The 11,952-nt window shown below is 36.8% G+C and overlaps 1 protein-coding gene across 1 annotated transcript; it reads right to left on the bottom strand.

The window, feature by feature from the left end:
* Window positions 1–7,911: 7,911 nt before the first annotated feature.
* On the bottom strand, window positions 7,912–8,904 carry LOC118800824 (putative gustatory receptor clone PTE03). The gene has a single exon (XM_036560967.1). It carries the CDS (start codon window positions 8,902–8,904, stop codon window positions 7,912–7,914), a length of 993 nt encoding a protein of 330 aa, XP_036416860.1.
* Between the last annotated feature and the right edge of the window lie 3,048 nt (window positions 8,905–11,952).

Raw genomic sequence — 11,952 nt, 5'->3', positions numbered from 1 at the left:
GCAGTCACCTACACATTTGGTTTGTATCCTGGTTTGTTTTTGTTTTTAACCACTGGGAAAGATGAGTTTTGTGATGTTTTTAAATGTTGTCTCCTGGGGGATGCATGCTTATATATACTTTCATGGTGAATCTCTGTCTTATAATATACAATTACAGTTTTAAACTTCTATAGTCTAAGGGCATTTTCTCATTTTTTGAATATCTTAAATTTGGCTTTTAAGGCACTCCTGCATAACATGATGCTAGCCATGTGTTTCATACCAAAATGCCCCATTATCTTTGTTGGTACTTTCCAAAACTGCTGCAGCAACTTCAGCAGCTGTAGACATTTTGCACACCATTTTACATGTATCCGACATCAGCTGAATGAGGAATGAAGGGATTTCCGATGTGATGGGTAAGTCCTGATTGATTTCTGTCTATTGGTCAGTGTTACACAAAATGTAGACGGACACACAAATCCACCAATTACATATGGTGATGACATGTATCTCAATCCCTCTTCATAGGTTATAGTTCTCCTTAGCAGAAAGTATTTATCAAAATCACATAACTTATATAATAAAGTTTACTTCTGATACTCAAGTACTTTAAAAGTTAAAAGAAATATGTCTGTATCTGTTTCAACTATTTAAGTTAGTATATTAAACCTTTACCAAATGTGTTATCTTCCTACAGCCATCCAACTGCTGCTACTGGTTCTTGACTAATAAGGACTTACAGCTTGTCCCAGGTACTTTTTTTATAGTAACATTTATAGTATTGCTCTTTGTAATGTTAGTACACATTTCATTACATATTTTACTACATCTTTTAGCACATGACATTGCCAATATTATGTATTTGAAACAATGGCTCTCTTGCTTTGCTTTTTTTCTTTACATTGCAAAAACTGTTGGATAAATACAACCCCATTTCCAAAAAAATTGGGACGCTGTGCAAAATGTAAATAAAAACAAAATTAAATGATGTACAAATCATTTAAACCCTATATGTCATTGAAAATAGTACAGACAACAAATCAAATATTGAAACTGAGAAATTTTATTGTTTTTTGAAAAATATATTTTGAACTTGATGCCAACAACATGTTCCAAAAAAATCAGGACAGGGTCATGTTTACCACTGTGTTTCATCACCTCTTCTTTTAACAGCACTTAAGCGTAAGAGTGTAAACACTTAAGTGTAAGCGTTTGGAAGCTCAGGAAACCGACTTCTGTAGTTTTGAATGTGATGTTTTGCCATTTTTGCTGAACATAGGATTTCAGCTGCTCAACAGTTCAGTTCTCCTTTGCTGTATTTTTCATTTTATAATGTGCCAAATGTAGCGGGTTTTGCAATTTTAATGTTATTATTGCTAGAACCTTAGATAAGGGTGTGGGGTAACCCGGATTTATTTGAAGTCTACAGACCAGGGCAAGAGAGAGAAACATTTGCACCAAGGATGCTTCAATAAAAGGGAATTTATTGGCTAAATATCAAACTACTTTTGGTCTACATTAAGAGAAAATATTGTCACCATATGTTATTTTCCTTTCCAATGTAATTCTCTCAACATATGTTACTCTTCTGTGTCTGCTATTTTCTTATAATCTTAACCATGTTTATTGTAGAGTTTTAGCAAATGGTCTTTTGCTTGCAGAAGTAGTGATAACTGTCACACTCTCACCTTGCCCTCTCCCTCCTTTGTTTGTATTTAAATGACCCTTCGTCTCACAACCTTAAGGTGATACTATCATCCCCCCTTATCTCTGCACCCTACATCTCTATTCATACCCCCCGTCTACAACCCCTCCTTACCCCTCCTCTGGGCCCTGAATGCAAATTGAAGGAAACAGCTTACGTCGAGGGGCTGACTTTAGGAGGGGTTGTCTCAGAACAGGCTCAATCGAACATTGGAGCTCACACGTTGGTTCATCTCCTTGCTGGTCTTGGATGCTGGGCCTCCATGTGGGCACGTGCCCTTCCGTCAGTGACTGGGCGGAGGCGTCTTGCGGCTGTTTGAGAGTGGAGCTTGGGCAGCCTTTTGATGGTCAATCTGCTCACAGATTAGTGCGTGGCTCTGGGTGTGATGCTGGGCCTCTGTGGCGTCAGAACTGCTCCAACTCCATTGGTGAGGTTTAGATTGCTATCAGGGTTCTGAGGCTGGTGATACTAATTTAACTAACTGCCACTCTTTAGCATAATTGAAAGTTGTGGATATATTCTCCCTGGCTAGACAAGAAATGTCCACCTTCCTTCTCTAAGGGTGGTTTAAACCTAAGGTGTGTAGATGGATAGACAAGTTACAAAAACAAACAAAGGTTTCAGATCTGAAATTTTAGCGTTCTAATACTTCTGACCTGTCTTTCTGACCAAGGCCAGCACAAACTTAGAAATTTAGCTATCTTCTTGTTGACAACGCAGGACTTCCCCCAAATTTGCGCTGCACTCCAGTTTTGTTCGGCTGTAGGCCCTACCCTTTGGAGGTGGAGCCAGAGTGCTAATAGGTTCTCCTCACCTACCAGTTAATTAGCTATTCATTGTTTCAAACTCTGATTGGTTGTGTATAATTCTAGGAATGCCTTCCCCAGAATCACTGCCTTTTTTGTTTCAGTTAGTTTTAAACAAAGAAAAAGAAACATTCTTATAACACCAAATCGGTTTAACTTTCAAAATCAAGGAGTGAACAACACATGTTGAAGAACACAGGTAATGTTTGCCTGTAATATTTGAATATGACCTAATGCATGAAGAAATGAAATCGACAATGAAAGAAAAGAAAGAAAAGAAAAGAAAACCACATTGAGGATAGATATTTGTCAATGGTGCCTTCACAGATGTGCACGTCACCCATGCCATGTGCACTAATGTACCCCCATACTATACACAGTGTCCATGATTTCCAAAAAGAAATTCAAATGTTGATTCGTCAGACTACAGGACACTTTTCGACTTCCCCTCAGTCCACTTTAAATGAGCTTGGACCCAGAGAAGGTGGCAGCATTCCTGGGTCCTGTTTATATATGCTTTCTTCTTTGCGTTTAAGAGTGCAGAATCATGTCCATTTTTAATGAAGTGCCGTCTGAAGGCCCAAAGATCATGGCCAGCAAATAATGGCTTTTGGCCTTGTCCCTTGCATACAGACATTTCTCCAGATTCTCTGAATCTTTTGATGTTATTATGTACCGTAGATGATGAAAAGTAAAAGTTCTTTGCTATTTTATGCATTATTCTTGGATTGTTGCACTATTTGCTCGTGCAGTCTTTCACAGAGTGGTGAACCCCTCCTCCTCTTTACTTCTGAAAGACTCAGCCTTTCTGGGATGCTCTTTTTATGCCCAATCATTTTACTGACCTATTGTCAATCAACAACCAGGTGTGTTTTTAAGGATTACACAGCTTTATCAGTCTATTGTTATCCTTGTCCTTTTTTGGAACTTTTTTTGGAACGTGTTGCTGGCATCAAATTCAAAATGATATTTGATATGTTGTCTTTGAAGCATTTTCAATGAAATATAGGATTTAAATGATTGCACATCATTGCATTTTGTTTTTGTTCACATTTTTCACAGTGTCCCAACTTTTTTGGAAATGGGGTTGTACAAAAGGAAAACATAGCACATTGTTGTTCATAGTAACATATCCTTATATTCTATTGCATAAACATTCCCTTTTTCTTTTTGTTGCTTTGTAGATTTATTTTTAGTATTGTCTACTGTTCTTTTAGGATCTTAAAAGCACAGTGTATGATTCGATTCAATTTACTTTTTTCCCAAATTCAGTGAATGCTTCCTCACAGTTGGTATTGGTGTTCATACACAGCCCTGAGTGGGAAACAAAGTGGTGTGGAGGTTTTTTTAAGATCTGTATCCATAGTAGAATGAACCCTGTGTGCCCTGTGTTGGTAGCCAGTAGAATCAAGTAATTTGAGAATTAAGGGTTCCCAAATTATGTAAAGATGAATAAAATGGAAGATCAAATGAGTAGACAGGTGAGGCCCTCCTTTGCCTAGATGTGTGTAAAAACTGATCCATTTTTTTGGTGAGCTTCAGTTGCAGCCCCAGGCAACTCAGGTTAACACTTTCATTTGTGAAGCCTTAAAAGATTGTAACTTTTCTATGCCATTCTTGGTGTTTAATCATTTTCTGTTTGTAATAGGTGAAGTTTTATTTTTGAATTAGAAGTATGCTGTTTTTTTCTACTACAGTAGTTCACGACGAGAAATGCAACTGTATTCCAGCCAATCAGCAACAGAGGGCATTCATGCGCATGGGCTATGTGCTGAAGTCCACACAGCGTCAAGAAGGAGAGATCGTAAAGAAACTACTCAAGAGGAAAAGACCTGAGAACAAAGATTGAGAAAGAAGTTCTTAGATCAGAATGGTGAAGAGACCTCCGAAAGTTGACAGTGAGGCATTTCAAAGATGAAGAGACCTTCATGACCTTGATGAGACTTAACCTATTTGCATTTTCCAGTTCCACCTTAAATTGTGCAGAAGTCCCACTCTGTCGCCTGAATGTAACTGCTGCACCATTTAAGGTGGAACGGGAAAATTCAAACAAGAAGCTGAGGCACCAAAATGTAACTGCTGCACCATTTAAGGTGGAATAGGGAAATTCAGCTTCATGAAGAGCTGAGCAGCATGAAACAGGATTAGAAGGTTGACCTGTTTCTGCTTGACAGGTGGGTAACATTAACTTATTTCTGCTGTTTCCTGAAAGCAACATGTTAGTTAATTATGTTTTTTTTTCTCCATTTGTTCTCCATGTTTGTGATATCTGGTTAGCTTAGCAGCAGCAATTCGTTACTTTGCTAATTACTTGCTGTGATTGTTCGCTTTAATGTTATCATGGTATTTGTCTGCACAAAATTTGCAAAGGGTTTTATGGCCTCGAAGATCTAAAAACCAAAAAACACAAAACCAAGTGTGCTAGCCCAGTGTCATTTGCCCCTTGGCAAGGTGTGTCTATGAATTTGGGGGGTGGAGCTTCTGAAGGTTCACTGAATGGAGTGTAGTATTTATTTTGCTGTTTGCTGTGTTCAAATATCAACAATTGTTCTGCAGAATCATATACTCAGTCAATGAGTGTATGCATATAAGCACAGTGGTGTAGCGTACACTCCAGTTTAGTTTGTAATTAACACCTTTTTATTTGTGTATGGTAACTGCTTACTTCTTGTACTTCAACTATTCAAATTAAGTGGCACCTATTCCTTTCCCCAACAGCAATATGTCCCCCTCATCTTCAGCTTGGGCATCGCTCATTTTAGATATGCTAAACAAAGATGCGGGGACCTGCAGCGTCCTCCCAAACTACAATCAAACACCAATATAACTACAAGTTGTTTGAGAGGGTTGCCAGAAGAAAGTTTCTGCAGTCAAGGACCAATAAATTGAAGCTCCTACTGATGGTCTAATATTACTGGAACTTTCAGTTAGACCATGGTCTATGGTCAGATGAGACCAAAAAGTCTTTTAGCGACTAATACCAGAGGTGAGTTTGGCGTGGACACAAAGATAGCCTTGCAGAAAAATACCTAATCCCCTTTGTGAAGTATGGTGATGGAACTGTGATACTGTGGGGCTGTTCCAAAGGCCCTGGACAGTTTATCCTGATAAAGGGTATCACAGACTCCATCAAGTACCAGCACAAATAAACTGCCTAAGCTAGGAAGCCTAAACTGGTTCATAGTTTGGATCTTCCAGCAGGACAGTGATACAAAGCACACCTCAAAATCAAACACAAAAATTGTTAACTGACCACAGAATTAAGGTTTTGCCATTGCCGCCCCAGTCCTGACCTAAACTCCATAGAAAAACAGTGGGATGAGCTGAAGAGGAGAGTCCACAGTGTGGACCTTGGAGTCTGAAGGATCTGGAGAGGTTCTTTATGGAAGAATGGTCTCAGATCTCTTACCACATGTTCTGCAGTCTCATTATGCATTATAGGAGAAAACTCTGAGCCGTTATCTTTTCAAAGGGAGCCTGCACAAAGTATTGAATGAAGAGCTGCCAACAATTGTGGCACACAGATTTGAGAAAAATGTTTATTTGCTGATAAGATTTATTCATTTATTTATTTATTTATTTAAATAATTGTACTTCAAATAAAAGTTAGACTTTTGTTAATATTTTGGATGTCAGATTTAAAGGGAAAGCTGTAAAGAATGCTTTTTTACAGCCTGTTTTGTTTATGTTCACCAGGTGCCTATATACATGAGGGCACAATATATATTTATATGGGTCGTTCTCCATTTGAAGTGAGAAACTGCACAGGTTGCAGGGCTTAAAAAGATGCTTAAGATATTAGGCACAGCTCCAAAAATCAGTATATACATTTACACATTTGACCTAAGATTAAAAAACACATTTCCCTCATGATTTCTCTGAGATTTCTTTTTAATCCTGTTTCGTAGTCGCTCTTCTTATGTAAAACCGCTCATCACACAATCAATTTTCATCATTTGAGAAACCATTTTTAATACAAAACATTTTTAAAAGGTGTAACTTAGGTATTTATATAAAACATATTCATGTTTACGTTGTGTATCATTAACATTATACTACATTTAAAAATATGTATTTTATTTAAAAATGACATTTGTGACAGAGATTGTGATCACTGATGTTATCAGGACATTTTAACATAGTATTTTGAACTCTATTAAACTGTTTCCTTGGATCAAGGCTCATCAGATTTGAAGCATGTCTCAAAGCATGAGAAGGTCCATACTTGTTAACTATATTTAATGAATTTATTAATAATTTTGTTTATCAGACAGTGCATAACGTCTGTGTGTCACTGGTGTCATGTGCTTTAATGGCTGGATAATTAAAAATTTGTCAAAAATAATGCCATATGTCATTTTTATTACTGTTTTACAAGGTCACCTGACTGCCAAAGAGTCAGCCAATATACAAAATCATTAATTTTAACCAGAATGCCACTGGCATCACAGTCACTGGTGTTATACCACATTCATATAACATCAGAGTCTAATGTTAATGTCATGTAGTAAATATAGAAATAGGATCTTTACCAATATTTAACTCCTTGATTGCTTGTTTCATCATTTTGCTACCCTGGCTAGGTCAGCCAAACAGAGTGCAGGAAAGGCAGGGGCTGTGTAGGCAGTGTAGAGATTCAGGTAAAGCTGGTTACTTTGCAACAAGAGACGTACCCTCCTCAGTCCTGATACTGGACATTTTAAAAACTAATGTTTTGTTTTAAAATGTGTCTGCTACTGCCTACTAAAAAACTAAATACATCAATTAATTAGTGAAATTACTATATTAATACATTACTGTGTTTCTGTTTACTGGGAAACATATTCAGTGTCCAGTGTACTGGTCATTTGGACAACATGCAAAGCAAGCACTTTTTCTGTGTTTACAGTATGTGCATTTGCATGAAACAGTTTCTGAACTCTTGGAACCACCTGGACTAGCATATGGTGGTATGTTAAAATATGTAAACTAGTATTGAATTGAATCTCTTCAATAAATACAGTCACATTTAACATAAATGAAAAATAAATAAATTTATGACATTTATGAAATATATGTTGCCCTATTAAGGGGCAACACCAGTGACAAATTAACTAATACTCTGCATTTTGCCATAAAATTAAGCTCTCCTCTTTGTATTTATGATAATAGGATATATTTTATATGTATATAATATGGACATATTATGATTGTTTAGTTTTGGGATAAAAGAAGGCGATATATGTGTAAATGCGAAACAAGTAATCTTTACCCAAAATCATTAAATTAAATTGCAGGACATGTCAAGAAATTTTAATGACAGCCTGAAGAAAAGCATTGGAGTCTGTTTGTAAGAAAAAGTGAGAAAAACAGTGGGCAATTATCTGCTAGTAATTACAGATATTACAAATATTCCAATTACAGATTTTTTTTATCAGTTTATTTCTTTGCTATGCTTTTCACAGAATATTCCATTGTAAAGTTCACCTTGATTCGTTTATAGAGTACTTTAATAGACTGCAATACCTCCTCTGTCTTCAGAGCATATATGATGGGGTTTAACATGGGTGGTATTGCTTGTGCTACGACTGAGTTCAATATTCTAGTATTTATTTGTACAGTTGTTGTAAGAGTCAACATATAAATGCTAAAGACTGGTAGATAAAACATGGCCACTAATATGAGGTGTGAAGTGCATGTTTTCATAGCTTTGATTCGCTCAGTACCATGTGAGATCCTAAACAATGCAGTGCCAATACAAACATATGAGAAAGCTATTAGCGTCAATGGAATGCAAAGAACAAAAGAAATATAGGTATCGGCTATCATGTAATTAGAAGTATTATCATTACAAGATAGTTTGACGAGAGGGCCATGGTCACAGAAATAACTGCCAACTGTTGTAGATGCACAGAAAGACAATCTGGTAACCAGAGATACAAGGATGGTATTGATTAATACAGAGATGATCCACATAACACCAATGATTAGAGTCATTGTGGATTTGGTGACAATTACATGATACCTCAGAGGAAAACATATAGCAATTACTCTGTCAAAGGCCAAAGCAAGCAGAGTAAAAGACTGCTGGCTTATAAAAAGAAAAACAAAAAACATGCTTGTCAGACAGTCTTCATAAGATATGTACTGGTTCTCAAGCAGAAACATGTCTGCATACTTTGGAATAAGAGCAGAGTTTCCACACAGATCAGACAAGGCCAAGTTGAAGACAGCTATGTACTTTGCTGTATGCAGAGTATGTGCCAGGTAAATAGTACCAATTATAAAAGAATTCCCTAAAATAGTCACAGCGTACACAAAACACAAAAACATATAGTAATACTTTGCATGCGGCATGTTGTACAGTCCACTAATGTAAAATGTGGGGGGATGAATGAATGTTGCATTCTCAAGGGGCACCACAGTATTCATATCTGGAGACTGGTTTTAAAGTAAATGTAAGAAAGGATAGTTACAGAGGCTTCAGTTAATCAAACTATAAATCATCAAAACATACATGCAAATAAAATGATTCAGAGAATGTGTAGCATACAAAGTAAATCAATAGCAAATGACAATCTATGTAACACTAATCAACTCAAATGAAACAAGACTGCAGGATGTTAAAAACTGATCTGCAAAGGTTTCATACAATACCTTCTGCAGCAGCACAAAATCTTTGAGAGCAAAATTGCAAGCGAGATCAAACATATTTATAACTGATCTATGTTTATGTCATCCTGAAAAACACACCTCCAAAAAAACTCTATAGATAAGGTTGTGTGGAATAAAAAAAGCAATAATGCTGTGAATTTTAAAATGTGTGTGTGTGTGTGTGTGGCCATTAGGTCGTTGGGAGTTTGTTTGAATTTTTGTTTGAATATGTAGCTAGCTTATTTACTGCTCTAGCCTCATTTTGTTTTTGTTAGGTTGTCTGCTTAGGCATGGTAGAAATATGTTTTGTTCTTTTCATTTCTTTGGTATCATCCATAGTCCACCTGGTTCCTGATTCCTGACAGATCAGCCTAGTTTCCCTCCAGTGTAGTTATTACTGACTTACTATGTCCCGTCAATCACACTGTGTCTTACACATCCACTTGTTAACCTGCTACATTTTAATACTACTCATGCTGCTCGTCTATGTTTTTATTTATTGTTGTTAAACCCAAATATCTATCATATATATTGGTCTCCATTCCCCATTTTATTGAAAAGTAAAGCATTGACTAAAAGGGGCACTGCTTTTGTCTGTGTCCTTTCCTTCCATCCCTCACCACAAACGCCATGTTACATCTAATTTATCCTTAGGTACACCCAAATGTCAATATCATAAATGTGAAAATTGACCAAACATCCTGCCCCATGTTTCACCATGACAGCTGCTTTTTTACATACAACCCCATTTCCAAAAAAGTTGTGATGCTGTGCAAAATATAAACAAAAACAAAATGCAATGATATGCAAATCATTTAAACCCTATATTTCATTGAAAATAGTACAAAGACAACATATCAAATGTTGAAACTCTTTTTTGAAAAATATATGCCCATTTTGAATTTGATGCCAACCACACATTCCAGAAAAATTGGGACAGGGTCAACAAAAGGCTGGTAAAGTTGTGTAATGCTAAAAAAAACACCTGGAGTTTAAATGGCAACAGGTCAGTAACATGATTGGGTATAATGGAGCATCCCAGGGAGGCATGGAGCTTCCCTCCCGGTCATTAGGTGACGCTGTCAGCAGCAGAAGTTTTTGGCCACCCTCTGGGCCTGCTGGCGGGGCCACATGCTGTCAATGCTGGCGGTGGTTCTGGGGTCACATTGTGATTTTCATAAGTGGCGCCTCATACCTGGACAATCATTTATTTTCTTTTCCTGGATAAACACTACTATCGTCCAATCAACGATTTCTGACATCATCAGCCTGCGCCTTTGCTGTTTTTCAAATTCCTACCGGTGCCTCCTGCTCGTGCAGAGCAACAGGTAACTCCACAAATACATTGTCTATGAGCTTTTTCTATACTGAAATCTATTAGGATAAAACAAATGGGTACAAAATTTTACTAAAGTCATTTCATCAACTGATAGATAGTGTGGATAGATAATGTTTCTTATACAAGCTAGTCAGTTATCTTACCATGTAGCATTGCTAACTGGCTATCTTGCTAGTTAGCTTGTGTTTAGCAAACAGTAAAACTAAGAAAAGTGTGATTTTTTTAAGGATATGTTTGACAACGTTCACAAATACCTAACAGATCAACTTATGAGCTACCTAAAGCTTATCTAGTTAGAATGCTAGCAAACTTTTCAAAGCATAATGAGCTGCTTGTCCAGGGTAGCCAATAGTTGCTGATCCTGGATAGTCAATTAATGACTGTGTTAATCTGAGATAGCAAATTAATCCTTTTATTGACATTATTGATCCTAGATTGTCAATTAATCTCGTTGATGACTAGATTTATTGGAGGGTTGATACAGTCATAAACTGTTACTATCCAGTTAACGACCGTATTGATTCTGGATAGCCCGTTAGTCATATTATTGCCTGTGTTGATCCTGTATAGCACTTTAATCCTGCTACTGATGCTATTTATCCTGGATAGCCAGTTACTTGCTTTATTGATTGTGTTCATCCTGGATAGCCAGTTAATCTAGTTTTTGACTGTACTGATCCTGGATAAGCAGTTAATCCAGTTCATGACTGTGTTGCTAATTGCTAATTAGGTTGTGTTTAGCAAACAGTAAAGCTAAGAAAAGTGTGATTTTTTAAAGGATATGTTTGACAACATTCACAAATGCCTAACAGATCAATTTATGAGCTACCTAAAGCTTATCTAGTTAGCATGCTAGCAAACCTAGTAGTACTTTTCACAGCATGATGAGCAGCTTGCCTTGGGTAGCCAATAGCTGCTGATTCTGAATAGTCAACTGGATATTGTTCATGACTGTATTTCTTCTGGAACCTGCATGAAATCCTTTTTAATGACTATGTTAATGTGAGATTTAGATCTAGCAAATTAATCCTGCTACTGACCATTAATCTTCGACAGCCAGTTAATCCAGTTAATGACTGTATTGATCGTGGATAGCTAGTTAATCCAGTTAATGACTGTAATGATCCTGGATAGTCAGTTAATCTAGTTTATGACAGTATTAATCTTGGATAGTGATTTAATTTTATGACAAACTGCATTGATCCTGGATAATCACTTAATCCACTTAATGACTGCACTGATCCTGGATAGTCATTCAATCCTGCATAGATCCTGGATACTAAGTAAATCCAGTATCTGACTGCACTGATCCTTGATAATCACTTAATCTACTTCATGACTTTATTGGTCCTGTATAGTTAATCCAGTTAATGACTCTATTGATCCTGGATAGTCAGTTAATCTAGTTCATGACTGTATTAATCTTGGATAGCCAGTTAATTGTATTATAGACTGCATTGATCCTGGATGAACATTTAATCCAGTTC

This window comes from Colossoma macropomum, unplaced genomic scaffold (genome assembly GCF_904425465.1).
Source record: "Colossoma macropomum unplaced genomic scaffold, Colossoma_macropomum, whole genome shotgun sequence".
Lineage (NCBI taxonomy): Eukaryota > Metazoa > Chordata > Actinopteri > Characiformes > Serrasalmidae > Colossoma > Colossoma macropomum.
This window is presented reverse-complemented; position numbering and strand designations above follow the sequence as displayed.

Excerpts from the sequence above, each read along its gene's own strand:
- LOC118800824 (XM_036560967.1), bottom strand. The coding sequence starts at position 8,904 with ATGAATACTGTGGTGCCCCTTGAGAATGCAACATTCATTCATCCCCCC.